The sequence below is a fragment of the Alosa pseudoharengus genome, unplaced genomic scaffold (assembly GCF_046254945.1).
Source record: "Alosa pseudoharengus isolate Yale_2024_CS ecotype anadromous, Long Island Sound unplaced genomic scaffold, YU_APseudo_1.1 YU_APseudo_1.1_scf_9, whole genome shotgun sequence".
Lineage (NCBI taxonomy): Eukaryota > Metazoa > Chordata > Actinopteri > Clupeiformes > Clupeidae > Alosa > Alosa pseudoharengus.
In genome coordinates, this window is record NW_027468881.1 from 36,852,005 (window position 1) to 36,879,853 (window position 27,849).

Sequence of the window (27,849 nt, forward strand, 5' to 3'; positions counted from 1 at the left end):
TACCAAGTTTGGACTTCATACACCAAAGTGTTGCTGAGATATGAGCTCACTTTCTTTATTACAGCACCCCTAGAGGTCAAATGAGACCACTTTCCTTGCATGTCCTCACAATCAGCTAATATGTCCATGTATCAAGTTTGGACTTCATACAACTAAGCGTTGCTGAGGTATGAGCCTACTTCTTGTATTACAGCGCCCCCTATAGAGGCCAAATGATGCCAATTTCCTACTGTGTCCTCACAATGAGGTACCAAGTCCCTGTACCAAGTTTGGACTTCATACATCAAAGCGTTGCTAAGATAGGAGCTCACTTCCTGTATTGCAGCGCCCCCTATAGATGCCAAATGATTCCAATTTCCTAGTGCGTCATCATAATCAGGTAACAGGTCCTTATACCAAGTTTGGACTTTTTACACCAAAGCGTTGCTGAGATACAAGCTCATTTCCTGTATTACAGCGCCCCCTATAGAGGCCACATGATGCCAATTTTGTAGTGCGTCCTCACAATCAGATACCAAGTCCCTGTACCAAGTGTGGAGGTCCAATATGGCGAAAAGTGACGTAGTAGGGGTCATTGAAAGTCCAGGGATTCCAACAGTGCCTGATATGTGAAAATCGGACGCACCGTTCAATTGTCACATGTGTGAATGCAATCCAGGTTCGACCCATTGGTGGCGCTAGAGTGTTGGGCATAGAGTTCTGTAAATTGGTGAGAGTGACCATGGGACAGTGCTGAATCAGTGTACCAAATTTCATAACTTTAGACCCAGCGGTTCAATTTTCGGCCAAATTTTGACCTGTTGGTGGCGCTAGATGGCTGGGTTTAGAGATCCGTAAATGAGTGTGAGTGGTCAGTGGAGTGTCCCGAAACTTTCTGCCAAATTTCAGCACTTTTTAGCCAGGCGTTCTATGGGCTGCCATAGACTCCAATGGCAGAAGTATAATAGGAAAAGCTAGTAACTCAATGGGTGCCTTCGCAGCTTCGCTGCTTGGCCCCCAAATATAGACAAAGCAATATGGACCAACAAAGCAGCCCAGAGCATTTCACTGGGGGTTATCAAGCAGGCACCTTCCTTGTTTCATTAGCCCTTTCAGTCATCTGGTGTCATCTGGTGTCTGGCGGCCTAGACCCACCCCCGTCATCACTCATGATGGGTTCTCTACCCACAAAACCAACAACTTATTCTACATGAAACTTGCTGTAATTAATATTTGACGACAGAACAGGTTTTTTTTGTTAATCTTCTTCCTTTGCCTGTGTATCTGATAGCCTAGGGCCTATACTATCTCAAATCCTATCAGTAGCCTAATTTTTAGCCATGGACCACATGATGTGATACAAGCCCATCCAGCAACCTCAACTCATCTCAGTCGTGTCAAAAAGGAAGCTTAATGTTGGTCTCTAAATCCTATTAATAATTGCCACAGAAAGTGTTGAATGTTGGGTCATTCCACTCATCATAAATCGGAACATCACATAGCATAAACATAGTGAAGTATAACTGACAAAGTGTGAAACAGCTAGTCCGATGTAACGTTACATTAAATAGTTTCAAAACAGGGCCTTTATTATCAAGTGTTGCACAACAGCACTTGCATGCGTTTGACATCGCCACTGCATCGCATCGCAGGTTTGCTATGTTGCTCGGAAGTGACGCCATATCACTTAAAACCGGGTTGAGAGCTTGAGAGACGCTGGCTGGACAGAGCGCTCAGTTCATACGGTAACGTTATTCAGCGGACTTCCCTACAGGCACAGGTGAGCCTCAGATGCATCAACATTGGGTTTTTACTAAAGAAAAGGAGAAGAAACGATATTGGAATTTAACTCAAATTTGACTCATAGTGAACAGGTTGGGCAGTGAAGTGCACGGTACGTGCAATGAAGATAGTATAATTTCCAGCTAGCCACCCAACAGCTAGAATCTAACGTTAGTGAAATAACGTTAGCTAATGTTCATGCTGGCTAGTCAACCTATCCAAATCAGAAATATATGGGAGAATTTGTGCGCATTTAGCTAACGTTAACTAAGCTAATATTGTAATAGAGTACCTCTACGTAAAGCCATAGTGTTAGTTTGTCTTCCTGTCATTGTATTGCATGCATTAGCATTCTACTTGCATTGGTGTATTTAAAGAAGGTGACCAACTATACAGCTAACGTTAATATTTCAGACCACCATATGTAATTGAACAAGTTAAGTCAACCCTTAGTAGGTGTCGCCACTGTTAGCTTGCGAAGCTAACATTACCTATCTAGCTGGCTAGCTATTGAGCGTTGCTAAGATACTGCCACATACATCATGCGAAGTTAGCTAGCTATAAAGCCCAAGCTTCAGCATGCAAGTTGGATCACTAGTTATCATATTATTATAAGCATTGGAGACGAAATGTCGAGAATAACTCATGAGTTGTCTTTGACGTCATGTGCAATTTTGCAGGCATCATTACGGCTGTGTGTGCGATAGGCAACCCTGATTTTTAACGTTAAAGTTAGTGATCTTTTGTTCAGCTACGTTATCCAGTGTTACGTTAGCATTCCTAACCAGACGTCTCTCTCGTAACAACCTAGCTTCTAGGCTGTTTGTGTTTATTAATACGTTAAATGTTTGCATATTCGATCACGTTAGCTGTAGATAGAAAGTTGGTGTTATAAATAGCTAGCCAGATCGTGCATGAAGGTGTGATTTTAAACATCTAACGCTAACGTTAAGTGAATAATCCAATGCCAGGTAGCAACGTTAACTTTCACTTGAAATGAAATGAAACTATCATTAGATAACGTTAGTGTAACGTGCCCGTTAACGTTCGCGTTAGATGGATCCCGTGGTCATTAGATATGACTGTGGTAAAGGCTGCAAGTTCTCGGGGTAAGTTAGATGCAATCTTTCCATTGAAATTTGTTGTCGGCAAACTTGGTTACCGTTACCGTTAATTTATCCCAGTTAGCGATAGTGCTATCAACACCCCCAATTATCACCACTTTTGTTCAGAAATTCTAAAACAACGATGTTTTTTAACACTTCAAAATAACATTTACTAAATTAACCTTACATTTTTCATTAGCCATAGATGTGTAGATTTGAAACAAATCTGGTTTGGTTCTTAACGGGAGCATTTACTGCCTGAAATATCCGATTTTGTTTACCACGCTCGGAGTTATAGTGCTGGCCTGATTGGTCGCCTATTTACACCGTTTCAACGGCACATGAACGGTTAGACCGAGAATTCTCGTCATGAAATTAAAATTCCTCTGGAGCTCCAAGCGGTTGTGTACACGCAGCCTTACAACACTGTTTACAGCTCTTCGAGTCACGGTAAAATGTCATTTTTGGTACATAGCTAATTTAGATACACCTATGGTGTGGGTGGTTGCGTTTCTTTAGGACTCCGCTGTCTTGGTTTGTATAGAAATGGATATTAAGTGACACATATACGCAAGACGGTGGAAATACGGGACCGACGGTAATAGGGGGAGTTACGATACTAACGTTAACGTTAAACCACAGTCCTTCTAAGTCGTAACGTTAACGTTAATGTTACCGGCGCTTGCCATTCATATAACAGTTGGTTAGCAATCAAGTTACTTACTAAAAAACCTTATTGGATAACTTTACAGTGGTTTGTCATCAGGTACATTTATCTTAGGAATGCACTCTTGTCCGACCCAGTGAATGAGTGGCCTTTGATCTTTACGTTAGCCAGCTGGCATTAGATGGGCTATTCGCATCAAGTTAAGGCAGCTATCTGGAGAGACCGTTCGTTGAAATAAAAAGTGTGGAAGTGGAAAGTGAAATAAAGGTTATAAAGATGTTTAACTGAAGAATAATTTGCCCCAATGATTTGACACGTTAGTGTTATTAAGTTTCGGGTATCACTATAGTTTGTGACTGAGGTACAAGAGGGAGCAATACAATGGATATGAACTAGAAATTCAATTCCAAGGACCACTGCATGAAAATGCAATGCATATGATGTAAAATATACAGCGTTAAAACAGATCAATTAAAGATGGTTACAATGGTTTTGCTTGTTATGGTTATGGTTCTGGATTTGGCAGACGCCTTTGTCCAAAGCGACACACAAATACAGATTAGAATGTTGGTCAAACTAAAATAAGGAGAATAGTAATAATAAACAACAATATCAATTCCATCAATAGCCTAATAAAATAAGCAATGAAAATTAGGGAAAAAGCAATAATGAAACAATAATGTCCATTCAATCAATAATATAAAAACAATGACATGGTAAGGCTACATTAAGGAGAATATCAATAATAAACAATAATGTCAAATTAATCAACAGCCTAATGAAAATAAAACAATATTATACAAACCATAACGCATAAGAAGCGCTTAAACAACTAAGTGCATGTTGAACAGGAATGTCTTTAGACACCTCTTAAACAAAGAGGTAGACATAGTTGTAATCATGTAGTTGTAGTTGTAATCATGTTGGTTGCTGTGGTGGTTGCTAGGTTAACATCGTAGTGGTTGTTGCTAGGGTAATTAAGATGGTTGCTAGACTATTGCTAGGGTAGTTAGTTGCTATGGTGGTTGCTAGGTTGACATTGTAGTGGTGGTTGCTAGGTTGTTGCTAGGGTAATTAAGATGGTTGCTAGGTTGTTGCTAGGGTACATATGGTGGTTGCTATGCTGAATAAAGCGGTTGCGATGCTGTTTGCTAGGGTAATAATGTTGGTTACTATGGTGGTTGCTAGGTTGATATTATAGTGGTGGTTGTGAGGGTAATTAAGATGGTTGCTAGGCTGTTGTAGGGGAAAGTGGTGGTTGCTATGGTAATCATGTTGGTTGTTAGGTTAACATGGTTTAATTGATGTTGATAGACCATGAACGTGCAGCTCCAGCAAAACTGCTTAAACAGCTCAATGTAGCTAACTGATGTACAATTAGTATAGAACATTATGTAACATTATTATACGGCTCTTCACAATGCTAGTAGAACGCTCCATTGACTTGAATGTGATTTCGGCTGCAAACATATAATTACCAATGTCAATGGCAACTGGTTTTGTGCTGCTGATCATATCACTCCGCAAGTATTCCAGTCACTTCTTGCATTGGAACTTCATTCAAAAGTGAAAGCAGACGGTTGATCAGCTGTGTTTAAAGAATGTTTGATTCAAGTTCAGTGTGTGTTGCGAACTATTTGTTTCTCAGCAAAAGCCACGACGAAACGGTAACAAATAAGTGTAAAGAGACATATCGTGGAGTTTATTTTTTCGTTTTGGCAAGTAGCCGTATAATAAGCGGGATAATGTATAGAACGCCAGTCATTATGGGAAAATAAGTCCCTTCAGGGCGGAACAAGACCCCTCCGCTGCGTGTCGGGGTCCGGTTCACCCTGTCGGGACTTATTTTCCCAATAATGACCGGCGTTCTATACATTATCCCTTACGTGTTTCATTGTTTTATTTGTATGACACGTATGTCAAGTTTAAAAGCTACAGTTAAAACCCGAATGTTCAAGTAATGTTTGCCTGCTTATTTCCACCCATTCCTTCATGCAGTCCGTCAGGCATTTAGTCCGCTTGCAAGATATCTTGAAACACCACCTGTTTGTGTAGAATTCCCCTGTTGTGTGAGTTCGAATGAATGAATTAGAACTATATTCTGAGGTAAAATTGGTTGGCAGCTCAGTGCGAGTTTGAATTCGGTGAACAGCTTAAAACTACATATTGGCCAGGCAGATGACTATTATCTACTGAGCAATAGTCCTCGCTCTGCCTTCCTCTGTGGAATTCAACAGGACTTTCAAAGATTTACTGCCTCACCGATCACTACTGTTGGCCATAGCTGGATCACCCCATAAAATCATACATTCATATGTTGGCCCCATGCTTAATTCCCTTTCTATGATTTCACTACAATGGCTCTGACATGTGCTGTGACAAAGATAGGCCCTAGATGTATCCTATTTCAAGAATGGTTCAAGATGAGATTTCTACCGATATCATACCTATATGAATGGAGCCCGTGGGGCATATTCAAGCATTGTTGAGATTGACTTGAACAACGCCCAACCTGCTTGACAAGAGCACAGGGTTGAAGGTTCTCCCTCCTCTTTGGCAAACAGCTGGAACGTATTTCTAAGCCCTGAAGGATCTGTGCGTCAGCTGTTAAGAAACTGTGTGGGGTTTGACGTAGTTTGTCCTGCTGACAGCCAGCACAATAGAGCAGACAGGACTTGGGTATGTTGTACTTTCCACAACAAACTGCAGGCTAAGGAGAGAACTGACTGGAATGAAGTGTCTGAGATTGGCAGTGTGGTGATCACTAGAACTGCAGATTTGATTAGGGTATGTTCATTTTACGTGTGGCTGTCCTCATCTGTGACAATGTGGCATTGTTGTTCCGCCACTTCTGCAGTTGCAAAGGTAGGATTAGTGCGTCTTGAGCGGAGAGTGGTTGTCCGTATATCAGGTTGCCTTTTTCCAACTGGAGAAAAACGGGCAGTGAAGTACAGGAGTGGAGCTGCATCAGCAGGAATGGCTCCTGTGAGCCGTGATCCGCAGTCCAGTCCTGGCCAGGCCGTCGTCGCCGCCGCCAAGCCCAATATTGAATGCAGATTCTGCAACTGTATGCCAGACAGATGTTCATTCATCCAAATGTGTTTTTCATCAGATGAGTTTATGAGCAGAGGAAATGGGCTTCATAAGCATAAGGGATGTGCAGTACTGAACAGAAAACTCTTCAGAACATATTGCCCCCACCACCAAACTGTTAGGTTTGAAGAGGGAATGGGACTAGAATACTCTCAACCAATGTGACTTAAGTTTTTCTGTGTGGTGTAGGCCTACATCTGGAGAGGCCATTACATGGAGGTCATGGATGTTGTCCAACCATTTGTTTTTGAGGGTTGTAGTAATTGTGAAGACCAATGCATTGCTAGGCACTTTGGACTCTCATACTGCCGTTTGAAAGGCTTGGCTTGATGGAAGTCACAAGGTGGGCCGTGAAGTTTTCATGTGAAGTATATTTGTTTAGGTGTAGGAAAGGGAGAGAAGACTAATTAATTGACGGAAAAGCTTTTTAAGTGTCGAGTGGGTGGGGAGGGAGGGAGGGGAGAGAATGACTGAGTTGTGAGAGGAGGGGAGAGCGTTTATGTGCACATGTGGATGCTGGGCTTTCCTCCACTCGGTTTGTCCTGGGCTGACCCGGCTCCTGCACCTCCCCAGGCTGTCATCTGAGCCGTTGCTGGCCTCCTCCAGCAGGAGCAGACAGAGCTTATAGAGACAGCAGAAACTGCTTAAGAACAGACTTCATCCACTAGGCTGAGGGACCTAGCACGCTGAGATTTTGCTGATCTTTTTTTCCTCTTTATCTCACCCTCTCTTTCCCTGTTTCTCTACCTGTCACCCACTCTAGTTTCTGAACAAAGGTAAGAGCTGAGTCTTCACCTAGGACAAGCAACAAGTGGACTACAGCATGGCCCGGAAAAACATCCCTAAAGGTAAGCCCTACACACACACACACACACACACACACACACACACACACACCCACCATCTTCTCTTGTTCACTCCTGGCCCCACTCACTTCTCTCCATACACATCCCATCCATCACGGCACACGTACCTAACTGCTGTCAGGCAAATCCCCTGAGTTATGCCCACTGTAAACCATCTTACCTCACTCACCACAAGTTATCCAGTCTGCCAAACCTCACCTCAGGCCACACCAGCCATATCATTGGCCGCCACTTGCATTATTGTGGTCTCCCTCAGTCATTGGAGTGATAATACACCACATTTTACATCTAGTGAAGTATTAGTAAGGTTTGAATTAGGGGCGTTCGACTAATAAAAAAAATCTGTGTCTAAAAGCCTTTTGTTCTTTGCGGGAGAAAGAATGGGATACCAGTGAGGTGTGTCATTAGTACCTAAAGTTCCACCTTTTCCTGAATCACCACATGGTTGTTAAATTCTGCGCTATACACACACACATACACACACATTTAGACGGAAATGGATAGCTGGTTGAGTTGCGCATGCTGCATAACTTTATGGACATAATCCTGTATTTATTGCCTTCTTTAGTATGAAAGTGTTTGCTTGAAACACATGTGGCCCCGGGGAGAGGAGAGAGGCCGCTCTGGCGTTCCTCCATCCCAAACTCTGCTCTTGCGCCTGCGTGGCCACGTCTGCACGGTCACACACACCCATGGACACACTCCGCCACAAACGTGCTCCTCCAAGATCAAATGGGAGGAGCAGGACTTGGGATGTGCCTCTTTTTATAAAATGATTTGCTCTTAAACCCCGACTCAGATTATTCATGCAAACCTTATCATGTATTATCAGTTAATGAAGGCACATTTAGGCTGGGCAGTATGACCGACAGTACTGCATCCGCACTAGTAAAGAATTCTAAGTAGTGTGTTCGTAGTAGAATTATCCAGACAGTACTTAGGACTTAATGTGAAAGTAGTGAACTCGTTTGAATTTTTTTAAGGAGGTAAAAGTGTTAACCTAATACATTGAAATGTATGTAATGTTTGTGAAGAAAGTATTAATGTTTTAACGTTGCAGTAGCCATTTTGAAGAATCCCATTGTCCATCTAGTACATCTTAGTGCCGGCTGTAGGCTACTGTATGCTTTGTTCAAACAAATCTATGTGAGGTACAGTGCACAGCATCTGCCTCAAAATTGAACTGGCATTATGAGAAGCATACTCGGCATAAACATACAGGCTGATGAAAGAGAAGATGTGCTTTTTTTTCTCTGATTGTCTTTGAATGTTAATCGCACAGCGCGTAATTTTGGGTGTGTTGGTATTTTGCTCTGGCTGTAGACATAGCAACCTGCCCGACTAATGAGGCTTGTGCTAAAAGGGAGTTGGGATTGGTGCAGTTTGCATAGATGCCATCATATGGGCTGGGAGGGTGTGGATGCGAGCTAAAGGTTCAAACACCTGGCCCTGTGGCCGCTTTGCCTACTGTTGTGCTGTTTTGTTAAGGAAAGTCTGCATCGTTGTGTCTTCTAGTCTGATGCCGCCACATGAGTTGTGTCCGTAACGCAAGCCTAAGGCACTTGCACACTATGAGCGTTTAGCCTTGGTCTAAAGTCTAAATGAGTGTCAAGGTTAGCTTTATCTTTGCTCAGACAGTTAAGTAAAATTGAAGTAAGAGTTGAACCCCATTTTCTTTGATAATCATCAAATGTGAGAACATTGGGAAAGGAGCGAACAAATAATAGCCTACAATTTAATGAAATAGTTGAAGAAGAACAGATTGGTTTCAGTTTCTAAAAATTTCCTAGAGCACAGGTGTGGTGACGAGCAGGTGATGAACAAAGTATCATGTTTGTTTTGAGCTTTGAATAGTGTGAGAGACTGGTTATGGATAATCCCAGATATTTTGGTAACTTTTTAGGAATATGTTTCTAAACAGTGTATTTTGAAAATTATTATATGTATTAATTGTAAACCTTGAAATGGTCAAATAATTGTGTAGGCCTACTGTGTACACACTCTCTCTCTTGATGGCATTTGACCCAGTAACAGAACAGCTGTATGTGCTAGAATGTTTGTATTGCTTTATGGAATCAATGAGTTGCTAGGCTGCACAACTTCCTTATCACTCTTGCCTGTCTTAGTGAACTTGATCCAGAGTTCAAGAGTGTCTGGCTCAATTTGCACAGAGCCAGTGTCACCTAGCCGTATCACCTAATTGTATTTGTACGACGTGTTGTGACGTCAGTTCTGAGATGCTTGTGTAACCTGTTGGGCTATTTCTGTAACTCTTTTTGCTGTTGGGGATTGCTGACTGGCAAGATTCCTTCTTCTATTAACTGCTCTAGCTTAGTTCCTTTAATAGAAATCACCCAAGTAGCTTCAGGGCAGTATTTGAGAAAGGTGATGACTAATGTTTGAATCAACTACTTGGAATTCATAATTTGTTCAACTATATGGAAAAGAACAAACAATGTTAACTTTGTAACACTGTATGGTGTCATGTTTTGACGTTTTAAATATATGGAATGACTGAAGATCTTTGACATAGGCCAAGGAATAGCAGCTGATCTGAACCACCGTTTGGTTTGTGAAACAGGTGACACATTTGTAAGGCCTTAACGATTTTTATTTCAGCTCAAAGATGAGCTTGTGCTTTTGGCCTATTAGTGGCCTAACAGTGAACAATCACCTCTCTGAATAATTTATCCCTCTCAGGGAACCAGTAGATGTGTGTTGTTGAGCTGGAATCTGTGTGGCCAGGTTTTGCAAACCAAATGATTTGGGACCATCTGAGCTGGCTTAGTTGTGGAGTTAGTCCGACGCTTCACATTATTTTGGGCGTCCTAGATGTACCCGTCTTTGTCGTCTTACCAAGCCCAGAGCCAGGGCGTCAGCTTGTGAGCTCCCGGCTGTGTGCTGGCCACGTTGAGCTGTTTCTTCTTGTGGCGCCTCTGTTGTCCTCCAGGGTGTGAGTGTTTATATCTGTGCCAGCACTGCCACAGGTCCCAGGGCTCCTGAGTCACTGCCCTGGGACTTTACTAGGCCATGGAAAAGCAGCATGCGTGGAGAAGTAGACAAACATGTTTGCTCCCCGCCCCATCCTTCTATTTTGGCATGTGCATGTGTTTGCACATGTATAAGTATGTTTACACAAGCATGTGTGTCGAGGATGACTGTATTTGCATTTCAAATAGACAGAGGGACTACCTGGAATAATGAGATGGGCAGTAAACTTTGTAATGGTTGTTGAGAACAAAGGGCCTTTTAGCATGGAGTGTAATTGTCAATATGAGAGAGTTTCATAAAAATCTGATGAACAAGTCATATAGGCTCAAGTCAAGTAGTGGTCATACTTTGTCAATGAGAAAAGGGAAGTTTGTAACTCGGCTAACTAAGTAAAAGCATCAGTCGAATGAACTTTGACATCAAATTAAGATCAAATATTTGAAGAGTTTGGTTTCAAAGCGCTATCTCCATTATATGAAAGGTGATCGGAATATGAATGATGATGAGCCGAATGCAAAAAGGTCACACTCGCAAAACTCTGATGAGGAGTTCAGATATGATCAAAAAATAACGCATATATTTCACCCCTCCATAAAATTAATAATTAAAGAGATTATTAGTAGGGCTGCACGATATATCTAAAATCTATCGTTATCGCGATATCAACACTTGCGATGGACATACCGCAAAGATTACTTAATTTTCGATAAATTCGATACATTTTCTGTGCCGTGCGCATTCCATACAGTCTATGGTGTATTCACATTCTGAATGTCAAAATATTTTACCAAACTGATGCGGTCATGCAGCCCAAGAAGCCCGTCCCCTACCAGTTTAGGTGTGTGGTGTTTTAGGTGTTAAAGCGGGAGCTAAGTCGTGATGGCTGAAAATAGTGAGTCGAGCGAGGTAGGCTACACTTGGGTGAAGAGGAATTAGTGACTAAAAGGAAAAGCACGTCTGTTATATGGGAATATTTTGGTTTTATGAAGGATGCCGTGTTACAAACACAGCGCAAATGCGTCCTTCTCCACCGTGTTAAAATAAACAATTTCTTTCGTTATCGTTATATCAGAAGTTGTCTTTCACTGTCTGTAAGACTTGTATTTCATGATTTGCATTTAGCAAAAGCCCCAGACAGCAGCACAGAGGTAATCAGGATTCGTTATTTGTAAAAGTTGTTTAACCTACTTCTGGACTGTGCGATTGCAGCCCAATTACTTTCACTTTCCGCTGCCCTCGTAGTCGGCATGCCGGTAGCCTAATAACGTGGGATGCGCAGCGTACTGTATGAGGTTACAGACTGAGATGATTGCCGCGATATAGCTTAAGTAGGCCTAGCTTCTTTGCTAGGCCCATCGAAGGCTGGCAATGTGGAATATTCCGCTGGTTGGTGCACAAGTGTTCAGATTGGCTGTCCACCCGTCTTTTATGAGGATTAGGAGCAGATCGATCTTCCACACAACTTCGATAGCCTAGTCAGTAGGTCTCTTAGCTGTCCACTTTCATCAGGCCATATAGGCTACATGATATTTTATATTATTTAAAAATTATACATTTATTTCTGTAATTATACATTTACCCCCCCCCCCCCCCAACCCTACAGTGTATGTTTGCAGCAAGCAGAATGAAAAAAAAAACATTAAATATACTGCTCAAGGGAACACTTCAATCATACACTGAATCACTCTGTCACTGTTTGGTTCTGAGCACAAGTAAAACTTTTGAGGCGAGTGTTTTATTTTGCAAGAACTGTCAGACATTCTGTGAATGTAGTTTGAGAATGGAGAAAAGGGTGGAAGGTTTCAAAATATGTGTGGAAAACCTTTATTGAGCAGTATATTTAAATATCGCAAATTATATCGTTATCGCAGTACTCAATAATGGTATCGCATATCGCATGTTTTCCTAATATCGTGCAGCCCTAATTATTAGTATGTTGTACTATAGGCCGTTTACTAGACCTCTTATTTGCATACACCAGCGTGATGCCTAAAAATGGGGCATTTGGCTTCCAGTAGAAGACTTCTAATGCCCCGATTTAGCCTATGGTAAACTTCTAATGCCCTGATGTAGCCTATAGTAAACTTCTGAGTTTGGCATGTTGATTTGTCTAAATCGTGTAAAGGAAAGATTAATTTGAATATATTTCAGGAGATAATTTTTTGTAGGTAGCAATGTGATCATCATGTGACTGCTATAATGACAGCGTATTAACAAGATAGATATCGAACATGCTGGTGTCACAGATAGGCTAACTTCTGCGGTTGAAGACATAAACTCTGCTAAGTTAGGCTACAGATTTCCTCCCCCAGAAATGTAATTTATTTACGGGTGTACATAAAACAACGTTATGGAGTTTTGTTAAATAAAGAACAACCAACCGATGTTTCTGGTCATCTTCAACTCTTTCTTTTCAAAAGTAGTTGGCATCCCTTGTCACAGAGAGAGAGCGAGAGAGAGACAGGCCAACCATCCCAGCTGACATATGTGGCATACCACAGCAAGAAGAGAAGGAAGACGAAGGGGGAAAAAAATGAGCAGTGCATGGGCCTCTGCTGTAGGACACCCCCCTTTCCAGTTTGGATGAGTTCCTCTTGACCTACATTTTAGGGGGAGGTCCTCCTGAGGCTCCTGCCAGCTCCACAGAAAGCAGCCCAATCTCCTGGTGCTTCAGAGCAGCGCTCTACCTTAGTGCCTCTCAGACAGCAAGCTCTCTTTCCCAAGCTTGTGGGTTTAAGATTTTCTTTTCTGCTTTGTCATTATCACTTACAGATACGTCGGGTGTCGTTTTTGACACTCATTCCAAAATGGTGATGTCCCAGGGAGGAACATTTGATCGGATGAAGGAGAAGGTGGGCCACTTTGCATTTTTCTTCTCGGATTTCTAAGCGTATTTATCCAGGCTTAATTCTCATGCATGCCAACTTAATGTCTTCCTATCTGAAGTATGAAGCCACACTGTTATTATACTGTGCAGTCTGCCATTCTGGTAGAATTTTTTTTTCTTGACTAGTATGTTTAACTGGGCTTCATACTACCATCGTAAACATCCAGAGGGAAGGTGAGGTGCGGGGAGAGTGGGTTGGGGTGCTTTGGCTGACTTTGGTTAAGATCTTTTCCAGATTGACTGCCTCTTTCTCTCTCTCTCTCTCTCTCTCTCTTTTTTTTTTGCCCTCTTTCCCTCTCTCCCCTCCTTGGTCTGGTCTGTGCAGATAAACGCTGTGCGTGCGGTGGTCCCCAACAAGAGCAACAACGAGATTGCCCTGGTGCTGCAGCACTTTGAGAACTGCGTGGACCGCGCTGTGCACGCGTTTGTGGAAGGTACGGTAGTACAAGTGGATGCCAGACCAGAAAAGCACTCATTTAAGCACACGTACACATGTGTGAACAAGGGGAGGAGTGCATGGTTAGTTTGGAGGCACAGGGGTGTGTGTGGGTGTATGTGCCTCTGCATGTTTGGACCTACGTGTGTGTGTGTGTGTGTGTGTGTGTGTGTGTGTGTGTGTGCCAAGCTAAAGTGCACTTTTGTGCTCTGGTACATTTCTGTTGTTATGGTTGCATGTTTGCCAGCTTACCACAACTGGGAGATTACTACACTCATGAGATTGTTCAGCTAGTCTCTAGTTGAATGTGACACACACACACACACACACACACACGCTAGAATGGTTGATTGAGCCTCTGTAAACACCCCCAGGTGGCACACGTACAGACAGACGTCACAATGTAGCTGCAGAGCACTCTGGATGGGCCTCTTCACAGATGTTGCCCAATGAAGTGGGGCTTGTATGCTTAGTGAGTGAGTTTGTGTGTGTGTGTACGTGCGTGCATGCAAGCAAGTGGCCTGTGTTTGCCCTCCCTGACTGACCGACTGCTTTTGAACTCTGGCAGGAAGTGCTGTGGAGATCCTGAAGGAATGGAATGTCACTGGGAAAAAAAAGGTATGCTCCAAGATGATTGACACTTCCTCTGGGTGTCACATTCCTGATCAAAATTGTTGTCTGAAGTGCTGCATTCCACAGACTTTTGTGCACACACAAATGTTGATCATTGTTTACCAAAGCCTAAAATTATGGCCTCAAATAATCTTAGTCCTATTGTTACTCCTAAATTGAAGGAACTGAACATATTCAAGTTTAAGAAGCTGCCATCAGAATTTTTACCAATTACCAAAATAGTTGGCAATTTAATAGTTGACAACGAATCGATTAATTGTTGCAGCCCTAACACATACATACACACACACACACACACACATTTTCTCTTTCTCTCTCTCCACTTTTTGTGCCAAATCAATCAGGTTCAGCTCTGATTTTAGCCACAGGGAGCTTGCCTGAACACGAATGATTTAAAACAGCTCTGCAACATATTGTTCTAAGATATGGCATCTACAGTACATGGTGAAGAATTCCACTTACAATACTAACTAACTATTATTTTCATTGTTTGAGGAACTGTAGATTATGTACTTGATTGATCGCTAAAATATTGAAGAAAAAAAAATGTTGATCATTGTTTACCAAAGCCTAAAATTATGGCCTCAAATAACCTTAGTCCTATTGTTACTCCTAAATAAGTAAAGCTGAAGATATTCAAGTTTAAGAAGCTGCAATCAGAAATTTAACCGATTACCAAAATAGTTGGCAATTTAATAGTTGACAACAAATCGATTAATTGTTGCAGCCCTAACACACACACACACACACACACACACGCACATATTTTCTGTCACCACTTTTTGTGCCAAATCAATCAGGTTCAGCTCTATGATTTTAGCCACAGGAAGCTTGCCTGAACACGAATGATTTAAAACCGCTCTGCAGCATATTGTTCTTAGGCACCTACAGTACATGGTGAAGAATTCCACTTACAATAGTAATGGTTGTATGAGTGTTTTAAACCAGAGTGTTTTTTTTTTAGTTGTGCTGATTCTACTGTAAATCCTGCAGTGTCATCATTAGATCATGGGGTGGTGCAGGTTGGCATTATTATTCTAAATGTGAAACCTGAAACACAAATAGTGTTCCAGGGTTCTAATAGTAAGCTGTATTTCCTCAATATCACAAAAATCTACCTCAGGACTTGAAGTCTCTTTGTGGAATGATCCAGGCCCTCGAGCTATGGCATGCCTCAACATGTTCCCCGGCCCCATGGGCCCCTTCACCAACCCTTTCACCCTTTGACCCTTTCAACAATAAAAACAAAAACAATGCTTGAACGTTCTATTTGGTTTCCAATCTACTTTGCATTAAGATAACATATGGAATGTTAAAACGGAAGCCTTGTGGGGCCAACTATGATGCTGATAATGGAACTCCTCTGAAAGGGTCTATACATGACATACTTTGAGTTGAGACTTGTGCAGCTGTCCTCTTACTCCTCACCCTGCCACCAAGCTCTCTGGAGCAGACAGTTGGACTGACTGAAATGGTTCATCTGAAGGCAAAATTGTGCCAAATTGGAGAAATGATTTTTAATGGCCCTTTTGGCAAGCGTAGCCACATTCATATCCCGTCTCAGCATTGGAAATGACTTTAGCGTCAGTGCTGGTGGTGATGTTCATTTGTCCTCCTCTGCTTGGTCCTTCACCTCATCTCTCCTCTCCTCTCCTCTCCTCCTCTTCTCTCCTCTCCTCTCCTCTCCCTCCAGCCCAAAAAAAAGAAGAAGCCTAAACCCCAGGTCAAGGAGGCAGACCCCGAGCCTGAGCCCACCCCATCTGAGTCCACCCTGCTTCCCGAGGAGCCCGACGCGCACAACGGTTTCCATGCCAACGGTTCGCTGGCCGCTGAGGGTGAGTCTCTGGACTCCCTGAGCGAGCAGCTAGACTCTGTGTCACTGGACGCCGAGCTGGATTCCGAGCCCGCCACGCCAGACCTGCCCGACCTCACAGGTAACGGCGCTCAGACACTTCTGTCACAACCACACTCATGCCGACCTCACAGGTGACGGCGCTCAGAGGCTTCTGTCACAACCACTCTCTCATACAACCACACTCTCATGCCAACCAAACATGCTGCTTCTTATTGATGGCTTCCAACCCAGACCTGATTGGCATTACAGTCAATACTTACCTGATCGGTATGAAGTGGGGGATTTTAACAGGATATCTGTGGAGCCATACATGTGACTTTATTAACACACAAAGCTGACAATTATCTTTTGCTCTCGCGTATAGCACAAGGCATGTGCTCATTTGATCATGTCCCTCCACTTCCGTTCTTTATGTGTTGTGTCTGTTAGGTCAGTGTCCACTAATTAGTAGTTTGGTTAAGCTCTGCTTGCAACCCCAGCCCAAAGCCACCAGTGTAGTAATGGATACTTAAGCCGTAAGAGCGTATTGTATTTCCCCCAGTGCTCAAACATACAGTGTTCTGCCACAAGTAGTCAAAAGATGGAATTGAAAGTAGAGATATGTAAAGTTACACTCCCTTCTGCCTGACTGCTCCTCCCTTCTGTGTCAAAAGCAAGTGTGTGTGTGTGTGTGTGTTGGATTACACCACTAACCACTCTCTGTTTCACTTGCCACATTCTATAACCATATTCTAAATGTGGCCTCAATTTTGTTGTATACATATCTCATGTGAACTTCTCTCCATGTGATACATTTCTACTTTGTACAGAAGGTAATGTGTGTGTCTGTGTGTGTCTCTATCTGAATTTAGCACCTGAAGCAGAGCAACATTCTTTAAGCCCTGGACTCCATCAACATGGTTCCCGTAGCAACAAGTCGCGTCCCAGACCTGGTTCCAGCTCCAGCTCGTCACACCCAAATGACCACACAGGTGCAAAAAAAATTGGTGAGATTTTCCTAAATCTTGGCTTCTACAACCCCTCACCCACCTCAGTATCATAACAGCATTAGATGAGAAGAACTAACAGAGTCGGTCATTGTTAGGTGGACAGTATGGTTGGAATCACCTTTGTTGTTTGTTTGTTTTTGTTGTTTGTTTGTTTTTGTTGTTTGTTTGTTTTTGTTGTTTGTTTTTCGCATACTTGTGGGCGACCAATGGGCCAGGATGGCAAAGCGCAAAAATATCTTTTGACATTTCACACTGCTCAAAATGAGCCTGTTAAATTGCTATGACTTCCAGCAACCGTGCAACCGACCCTCTTCTGAGAATGAGTACTTCCTCTCCCCAGTGCTTGAGGCAGGGCAGTAGTGACACGACAGGCCTGCAGCCACGTGAGGAGGAAGCCCGGGTCAGGGGATGAATAAATAAAAGTGCTGTGTCAGATCCCAGCACGTCATCAAGGCTCCCAGCACCCAGCCAACAGGAAGGACAAGGGTGCGCTCTGCAAAGTGTCCCCTGGAGCAAGGCCAACGCAGCCATTTTACAATCCGCTGCCAACATGTCATTAATAAAGTCCTCCACGTGTGTGTGATGTTTCCACCCTCCTTAAAGAGAGTGTGTGTCTGTGTGTGTGTGTGTCGGGGCCTAACGGCTTGCAGTATAGCGTGAGCTTCTGAAGAGAAATAAAGAGCAGATGGAGTTAAGTCACTGAAGGGATGCACTCGGTTGATCTGAGGTGAATTAGAACCAGCTGAATGACCTGGAATCCTCTATGAGAAATACACACATGCCTGAACCCATCTCAACATCTAAGCTTTGCTAACCTCATACAGATTGTGCAGAAGTGTGTAGCCTTCTCCAGTCTCTTGGGATGTGTTTTCACCTTGTCTATATCTACTCCAGTCTCTGAGATGTGTTTCACCGTGTATATATATCTACTCCAGTCTCTGAGATGTGTTTCACGTTGTGTGTATATATATCTACTCCAGTCTCTGAGATGTGTTTCACGTTGTGTGTATATCTACTCTAGTCTCTGAGATGTGTTTCACGTTGTGTGTATATCTACTCTAGTCTCTGAGATGTACACTTTTTTTTTCTCACGTTTTTTGTTTGTTTGTCTCAGCTTCCAATATCGACCGCTCGGTGAAGGACCTGCAGAGGTGCACGGCGTCTCTGACGCGCTACCGCGTACTGGTGAAGGATGAGATGGACACCTCCATCAAGCGCATGAAGCAGACGTTTGCGGAGCTTCAGAGCTGGTACTCGCGCTCCCCTTCTCCCACCTTTCTTCCTGCAGAGCTCACAAAATGTGGGACATGGATCATGTTTACACCACACCGGCAGTCAGGATGTGGTCTCTGTTCCCTAATACGTGTTGAGTAACTCTCTCTCTCTCTCTCTCTCTCTCTCTCTCTCTCTCTCTCTCTCTCTCTCTCTCTCTCTCTCTCTCTCTCTCTCTAGTCTAATGGACAGAGAGGTGGCACTGTTGGGTGAGATGGATAAAGTGAAAGCTGAAGCCAGTGAGTATGAATACCTCTGTGTGTCTGTCTTAAGGGTGGAAGAGTATCAAATTTGTCCCATCCTTGAATGAGACCTTTGTCCTGTTTGAGTGCATGTAGTTCTGTGTGTGTTTGAGAACACAGTAGAGCAACATCGAGACCAAGAAATTCCAAAAATTCCTGCTTTCCTCTAAAAAGACAAAAACAAGCACTTACCAAATAAGTAAATGGTAGCATCTGCCTGTTGGAAGAGGGACACTACTTTCCTCCTATTATCAATGTATTTACTGTGTATGCTTATGATACTTACTCTATATGAAAGCCACTTGCGTCACAGTTTCAAGGCTGACATGACTCAGGTTTGGTCTGAAACACTAGCCTCAGTGATAAACTTGTCCCAAGTTTGGTTTGTGTTGTCTGGTCACTGGTCTGCATAGTTGATCTAAAACGGGGACTCTGAATCTAAGCTTTTTCTGCGTTCACTTGCTTGACTGGAGTCTCTTGGAAACTCCTGAGGCTCAAAGTTGCCACTTCGGCTCAGTCACACAGTGTACAGGCTTCAGGAATACAGACCTCCAAATCAAGCTGACCGACTTAGGTTTGAAGGGATGGCTTTATGGTGAAGCCATAACAAGGTAGTAGTGATAATGCTATTGATATAATAATCACTGAATAGCATGAGCATATTACATTCTGTAACTGCCATTACAGTTAATTTGAGATAATGGAGGTGATGGCTTTTCATGTACAGCATTGCAGATGACATTGCAGAAGAGTCTCCTCTAGACCATTGGTTCCCAAAGACTGGGTCGCGACCCACAGGTGGGTCGCAGGAGATTTTATTTGGGTCTCCAGCACAATTTATGTTGTCTAATAGGCCTAGCTTATACCATTTGACCAGGAAAGGGCCTATGTGCAATTTTGCACTTAGAATAGCTCTGAAACTGGGGGGGGGGGGCGAACGCATCGCAGAGGGGACAGCATGGACATCTCACTCGCAAAATGGAACATTTCTGTGGGGCACCTGCCATGGACCTCGCAGTTGCAAAATGCAAGGGACATGAATCAGCACGAACATTAACGGACAGCTGCTTCCGTTGACTGATTTAAAATCTAGTTACCGTGCTGTCAAGCAGACATCTGTGTAGCCTACTGGACATATTCAATTTGAGTCATAGGCTGTATAGTTTCGAGATGCACTCTTTAAAGTTAACAGCAACTTCCTCACATTCCTTATTATTTCGGATTTAAAACGTACAACAGTGCATTATATTAAGTATAAGTATACTTAATATAAGTATATATACTTTTTTGATCCCGTGAGGGGAAATTTGGTCTCTGCATTTAACCCAATCGGTGAATTAGTGAAACACAAACAGCACACAGTGTACACACAGTGAGGTGAAGCACACACTAATCCCGGCGCAGTGAGCTGCCTGCTACAACGGCGGCGCTCTGGGAGCAGTGAGGGGTTAGGTGCCTTGCTCAAGGGCACTTCAGCCGCGGCCCACTGGTCGGGGCTCGAACCGGCAACCCTCCGGTTACAAGTCCAGAGTGCTAACCAGTGGGCCACGGCTACAATTATTAGGCTACAATTTAAATTGACATTTTAAAAGCTATTATTTCCTCTCGTTTTCCACTTCGCAAACTATACTAGGCTACAGTAAAGGCACATTATCTTTTGGCTATTGCGCAAAAGCCTCTTGTTTTGATATTTATTCATTTCACATTCTTACAACATAGCCAATTGTCACAACATCAATACACAGCCTTAGTATAAGGCCTACAAACAAGCAAACGTTTAACTCCAGAGAAAAATATGTATTCGACTTTCCAAAGAAACCTCCAGAAATAGGCTAATATAACGACTTGAGTTATGTGCTATATGCTATTTAAAAGTTTGAGAACCTGTGGCCTAAAACAATATGGGTCGCGATGGTCTGTCATTTTTAAAAAGTTTGGGAAGTTTGGGAAACACTGCTCTAGACGATATCTCTGCCATTTTTAAACTTATCGGTGCATATCGATATCGGCCAACGGTTTTGCCGATATTTGTCCAAATGTGCCTTTTTGTGTTTAATCCAACATGCAGCTGGTTCAAATTTACTGTGACTCATTTTTATTTTTTATAAATTACTTGTTTGTTTCGTAGCCTAATTTGAATACTTGCAGTAGCATTACATTGATGTTTCTCACGCCATTTCCTGCACTTCTCTTACAAAACGAGTCAGCTGTGAGCATTCAAGGTTGTGCGTGTTTCCCAGAGAGTGCATGCCTCTTCTCTGCAGCCTGTCAGTGTGGAGAATAGCCTAGAAGCCTAACCCGTATCAGCCTGTATTTGTAGCCTACTATTAGTACGTTTAAGATGTAAAAGGATAAACATTTACTCAATAAACCATCCTTAACTCTGTATTTTGCCCTTTTGTCTCATAGAAGTACCGGTATTCAAATCAAATTCAGTATGTAATGTTGTTATTGCAACAGATCAATGAATATAGGCTCAGAATATCGGCCAAATATTGGTTATTCGCAATTCTAAGTCATAGATACCCCCCCCCCCCCCCCCAACCCCAGTCTCCTCTGTGCAGTGATTTCATGCTCTGTGAGTGTGCATGTGAGTGTGCCTGTGTTTTGATGGAACTGCCTTGTGTTGCAGTGGCTATTCTGGATGGCAGGCAGAAGCGAGCAGAAGAACTCCGACGCTTGACCGATAAGTCAGCCTCCATGTCTGAAGACCAGCTGAGCGAACTCCGCGCAGACATAAAGGTACCACACATGTGCCCATCTCATGTGATTGCATCCCACTGTATCTTCATACGCTGTCACACTGAGGAATGTGCTCTAATGGATGTGTTCTGGCGCACAGCACTTTGTTAGCGAGCGCAAGTATGACGAGGATTTGGGGAAAGCTGTGAAGTTCACCTACGAACTGGAGCCCCTCAAGGCCAACATCACGTCTTTTGGAGATGGTGAGGACACTCGTGTGTGTGTGTGTGTGTGTGTGTGTGTGTGTGTGTGTGCGCGTGCGCGTGCGCGTGCGTGCGTGCGCGCAGTCCTGTCTGCACTGAGCTCTGTGATGGCCGGCTGTATTGAGCTCTGTGATGGCCGGCTGTATTGAGCGCAAGGTAAACTGTGTGTGTTTCTCTGTTGCCAGTGTACCACCCTCAGACGGGCTATTCTAGCCGCTCTCGCTGTAGCTCCTCCTCCTCCTCCCTGATTGGCCCAGCAGTGTCGGCTCCGTCAGCAGCTTCTGCTAGCGCCCCCCAGACCCAGGCTCCGCCCCCCGGAGGTCGCCCCAACCAGCCGCACAGACAGGTGAGCAGGGCAACGCCCCCCAACCAGCCACACAGACAGGTGAGCAGGGCAACACCACACAGACAGGTGAGCAGGGCAACACCACACAGACAGGTGAGCAGGGCAACACCACACAGACAGGTGAGCAGGGCAACACCACACAGACAGGTGAGCAGGGCAACACCACACAGACAGGTGAGCAGGGCAACGCCACACAGACAGCTAGGCAGGGCAACGCCCCCCAGAGCCTCAGCTCCAGCTCACTGAGGACCCGTGTGCTGATTTGTGCATACAACACAACTACCGTTCAAAAGTTTGGAGTCACTTACAAATGTCCTTGTTTTCGTCATTAATGTTGTAAATGACTGTTGTAGAAAGAAATGGCTGATCTTTAATGCAATATCTACATTGCCCATTATCAGCAGCCCTTCATCCAATGATCCAGAGGCACATTCTGTTTACTAATCTGATATCATTTTAAAAGGCTAACTGAGAAAACATTGGAGAACCCTCTTGCAATTATGTAAGCGCATAATATAATCTGAAAACTGCTGCCCTGATTAAAAAAACAATGCAACTGATCTCAGCTGGTATTCTGTCTATAATGGAGTGGAATGGACATTTCTAAGTAACACCCAACGGCAGTGTATGTTGTTCGACTGATAGAGGGCTGACCCCATCTTACCTTGGTACGAGTAGGGTGATCTATTGTTTATTTGTTTGTTTGTTTTGTGTGTTCTTGCTCAGGTTTACCAGGGTAACAGGCGCGGAGGTCAGCGGTTTAATGGCTCCTACCACGACAGGAACCCTGGGCGTGGTGGCTATCGTTACCAAGGAGATCGGTACCAGGGTGAACGCTACCATGGCGACCGCCATCACGGCGACGGCACTAACTCTGCCCACAGCCGGGGCCCGGCCTACTCTTCCTCTTACAGTCGTCACGATGGTCCAGCTCATCCAACTCTTCCAGCTCATCCAGCTCATCCAGCTCATAACGGCCTTCCTCAGAGGCCCCCCCGAACCCACTGCCCCTGACACACGCACACCGTGCACGGTCACAGCACATAGCCTCCCGCCTCGCCCTCCCACCACCCCAAGCCTGGCCATCTTGTACACACACTCACTCACACACTCACACACACACACACACACCAGTGGCACACAGCGTTAAAACTAGCTGAAGTCCTCAGAGCAGCTGAGCAGTACAGCCGGCGCACATTAGAGAAGGACCAGGCCACTGTAATGTGTCATGATTGGCCAGTCGGGTCTCCGCAGTCCCCCTCCCACCCACCCCCACCCCTCTCCCCTTCACCACTCGTTGCCCTATTTGCCCACGCCTACATCCCCTATTTGCCCCTACATCCCCTTGTCCATGAAGAATCAAACTCAAGTTTACATGTTCTCTGCTGAGCTCCAGTGCCATCTGTACAAGCTCCCCTGCCCTGTTTCTCTCGGGCCGCTCATGAAGGAATGTGGACGTTCTCTCTTTCTCCTTCACTAGAACTCTCCATCCATCCTTTTCTCCCCGTTACCCAGGCGCTTTGTGGACGTTCTCTCTCTCTCCTTCACTAGAACTCTCCATCCATCCTTTTCTCCCCGTTACCCAGGCGCTTTCCAAATGCCTCCTTTTTTGTTTTAAACTTTTACATTTTTTTGGTGTCGTTCGCACACCTATACGTTCATTCCAGAGACTATTAGCAAACCATCTAGTCTAAATTTGTATTTGTGTTAGTGCACTATGTAAGGGCATCAACAATATGTGTAAGCTTTAATTTGAGAATTTGTTTTTGTTTTTAAAAAATCTGTTTAATTTGTGTTCTATATTCCTCTTGATTTCTGATTTCTTGACTGTTTTAGTTAGTTTTTTGAAGTCGTTGATCTGGTTTTCTGATTTGGGCTGTGTAGAACTGGAGCCCAAGTTCTGCCGTTGTGGCTGGGATGGGCTAACAGGCTGAGCTGCCAAACCCTCACTCTTCCTGGCTCAGATGCTCTCACACAGCCAAGATCCCTCCTCCTCTTCTTCCTCCTCCTCTGCCACGTGGATCCACAAGGGCCGCTCATCTGTGTGTGTGTGTGTGTGTGTGTGTGTGTGTGTGTGTGTGTGTGTGTGTGTGTGTGTGTGTGTGTGTGTGTGTGTGTGTGTGTGTGTGTGTGTGTGTGTGTGTGTGTGTGTTCTCTCTTCTTACACCGTCCAGCTGTCTGTGCAGATGTGCGTGGCTGCACAAACAAAATCATCTGACTTCTTACCGTGTGTGTGTATGCGTGTTTGTCTGTGTGTCTGCATGAATTTAGAGAGCTAGAGACCAGATTGGCGTTTCTCAGATGTGTTAACTTTCCCGCTGGTCTTCATTGTGGAGGTGTAGCCACACCCGCACTGTGAGTTGTCCACATGCATGTAGAACTGAAAGGATCTATTGCTGTTCCAAAATCTGGATATGTGTAACATGCGTCACAGAGCATGGAGTGAGCACTGTGTGTGCAGTCCGTTCTGAGCAAGCCTCACATGTACCCACACACAGGTTGACATTCTTCCTCGATGTAGCCCCCTTTGGGAATAAGTTCTCAGCCTCCACCTCTCCTCCATGTTTTTTCTGTGTGTGTGTGTGTGTGTGTGTGTGTCTGCGCATGTTCTGAAGAGGTGCTGAAGAGAATCCTCCACATTAATGTACATCTTTAATGTCTGAACAAACTCTAGGCCATATACCTCATTGTAGCCACCTTGCTGCGGCAGTTTCCCCCAACCGCTGGCCAACCTGGGGAGAGTCAAATTCCATGGGGGCATTTGAGCTTCTATCACCTCCAGCCATGAGACCACCCCCCAAAGGCAGTGAGTGCTATCAGGAGTGCTATCTCCTCAATCGTCTGGACCTCGGTGAAGAGAGCCGGTCACTTCAAACACTACCATGCCGTTTACGCCTGTGCAGAATTCACTACATGCCGACATGGCTTCTTCTGAAAACAACCCTGAACTCCTAAACTGTGCTCTTCAGTTCAAATGCTTTCAACTCCTTTTCTTATGGACGGCCGTAGTTTTTCTTTCCCTTTAGATTCCACGCCCCCCCCACCCCAGTATTTCCTAAAAGCAGTGAGAACCATGTACTCATTCTCATCCCCACTGGTGCAGGATAGGCGTGGGCTAGTGCTAACGGTCAGCGTTAGGTGTAGGATGGTGGATTTGACCCGATGAAGGATTTGGCCCACACGTTTCTTAAAAGCAATGAGAGCTTTCAGTGAAATGACTTAACTGGAGCTGCTTCCCACAGAGCTCTGTGTCCAGCTGTTTGTGCAGGGCTCGTTTAGCGGTCAGTCATAACTTGGACTCACTCATGCCTCGGCCCACATTTGCACTGCCAATGTAGCCTTACACCCCACACCGTCCTCCACAGACATGTTCAGCAGAGCAGCCTTCTCTCACAAGGTTCGAGACTGATTTTCAGCTTGCCTGTTGTTTTGTAGGGTTTTTTTTCTCCCTCTCAAATTCTTCAGTGTTTTTGTCTGTTTTTGGACATTTATTCTCTTTCTGTAAAGGTGTTCACCAAAGAGACTGTTATGTTCTTTTTCATTTGTACTGCCTTTTTGAAGCTTTTAGTTCTAGTCTTTTTAAACAGTTGTCCTCTGACCGGGGAAAACCAGAATGAACAACAGGTTAATGATATTTACTGCTCACTGCTCTCATCTTCTCTCGTCTCCTGAAGTGTGTACATATGTAACTGTACGTTTGTTTGGTTGCCCCCTGGTGGCTAATTTATGTATGAAGCTGTGTCATCAGGCCCATTGAACTCTGGACCTTACAGAAGTAGTTTAGATCAACTCTTTCCTCTGTGGTTCAGATCATCTTTTTTTTTTCCTGAGACAACTGTAAACTCAAGTGCCTTCTTGTCCCCTACTTTTCACCCACCCTGTCCCATTTCCACCAAGTATGGACCAAAGACATAAGCCCATCCCCAACGCCTCTACCTGACCACAACCTTACCTGCATAAGCCCGTCCCCAACGCCTCTACCTGACCACACCCTTACCTGGTGCCTCCTTCACTTTCATTGGCTCCAGATAATCAGCACTTGGACCCCCCTGTCCATGCCACCTCTGACTGGCACACTTCTCATTTACTATAAAATAAAACTTGTTAGCAAATGCAGAGGCTTTGAAAGTGTTGTTCTTTCACACCCTGATCCACCATCCATTCATTTGTTCCAACACTTAGTTGACCTGTAGCTCTCACACTCTCAACGCTTCCTTTTGGAATATTTCAATGCGGATGGACTTCATACAAACCAGAGGGGTATTTCAGAAAGCTGCTTTAGTCACTAACCTGTAATGTTGACTTGCTGTAAGTGGTAAGCCTATACGGGCTAGGATGGTGCCCATGGACACCTACACTCTGAATATAACTATGGCTAATGGTAATTTAACTCCGAGCAAGTTGTGACAGATTCACTCATCCACAAGATCAGGGGTTTATGCCAGGCTAGCTTATCACACTGTCTGGGGTACCCCTCAGGTCCAAAGAGTTTGTTATGCTCCGTTAGTTAGTATGCCCTTTCTATCCACATCTGTCACTTCTGCTGATTCGGTTTTGTAGAGAATAGATGCATAGGATAACATGCCTCTGTTTCTGTAGATGTTTTTTGAGGGAACCAAGGGGAAATGCACTAGTCAGGAGACGAGTGTTAAAGCCACACACTTCAACACAACAATGAGCCTGAACAGCAGCTCCCAACAGGTTTGGATTTAAGGTTTGGTCTATGAAAGCACATGAAAGTCTTAAGAAGAATGGAATGTTTTGAAAGCTGTTCATTTTTTTTAATTTTTTTTTTAATGACATTAAATGTCCAAGAAAATACTGGAAAAGGTTGCCTTGCGAGACATGGACCTGGCTTTGGTGGTGTGCTAGAAGGGTTCAGGCACTGTGTCTGGTTAAGGCAAGGTAACAATGGGTATACTGCTGTGAACACACTTGCAACGTTATTGTGGGCTCTCTCCCCCTACTTTCTTTGAGTGCCACTCTTCACGGCCCTGTCTGAATGAGGGCAAAAAGCCTTAACATACTGTATACTATAAGGAAAGTTATTGTAGCCATAATTCTTCTTAGAACTGCCAATTTTGTAATTGATATGATCAGAGCCAAAAAATTATAAAGACATTTATGATTAACTATCTATAGTGTTATATGCCTGGCATTTATAACAAAATAGGCCTTTATCATTAATAATTTAGTTGGCTTTTATTGAACAAATATAAAAGACTATTGAATGTAGATTTGTGTGTGTGTGTGTGTGTTCAGAAACTACATAGCTGGAGTCAGATGGTGACCGTAATACACCAACTGGCCACATGATGGCAGAAACAGTGTGGACAAGCAACTGCTATCACAGGCTTTACACTAAAACTAAGGTATTCTAACTGATGACCTAAAAGAAATAATAGCATTTATCCAAGGCTTTGTATGTCAGTGACAGTCTAAGGGGCTCAATAGCCAATTACCCAATACATTTTAGCTTAACTCTCACCTCCTCCTCTCTAGGCCTAGGGTTAGTCTAGCCAGATTTAGTTACCCCAAGTTATAGCTTTGACCTCTTAGCGTTGGCTTAGATGAGAGAGGAAAAAAGCAGGTCAGAGATTGTTTCCTTTTGCCTTTCCATGATAAGTCTTCTGGGGGAGTCTGAACCAAGGACTCTGTGCGCTCCATCTTTTCTTCCTGTTTTGTTCTTCTCTTGACTCAGTGCATCTTGGGTGCCTTTATTCTCACACAATAAACAAGTCCCATTGTGTCCCACTGTCT

The 27,849-nt window shown here is 43.9% G+C and overlaps 1 protein-coding gene across 2 annotated transcripts; it reads left to right on the plus strand.

The window, feature by feature from the left end:
- The first annotated feature begins 1,668 nt into the window (after positions 1–1,668).
- Positions 1,669–26,205, plus strand: spats2 (spermatogenesis associated serine rich 2). 2 transcript variants are annotated; one of them, XM_076276170.1, is made up of 13 exons: positions 1,669–1,759; positions 7,391–7,475; positions 13,257–13,336; positions 13,697–13,805; positions 14,376–14,425; positions 16,134–16,374; positions 17,147–17,281; positions 18,399–18,534; positions 18,737–18,795; positions 21,431–21,540; positions 21,641–21,743; positions 21,929–22,089; positions 22,816–26,205. In XM_076276170.1, exons 2-13 carry the CDS (start codon positions 7,451–7,453, stop codon positions 23,101–23,103), a joined length of 1,497 nt encoding a protein of 498 aa, XP_076132285.1. In that variant the 5' UTR covers positions 1,669–1,759; positions 7,391–7,450; the 3' UTR covers positions 23,104–26,205. The 2 variants fall into 2 exon arrangements, with proteins under 2 accessions (XP_076132285.1, XP_076132286.1); XM_076276171.1 differs by lacking the exon at positions 1,669–1,759 and adding an exon at positions 2,711–2,870.
- The last annotated feature ends 1,644 nt before the right edge of the window (positions 26,206–27,849 follow it).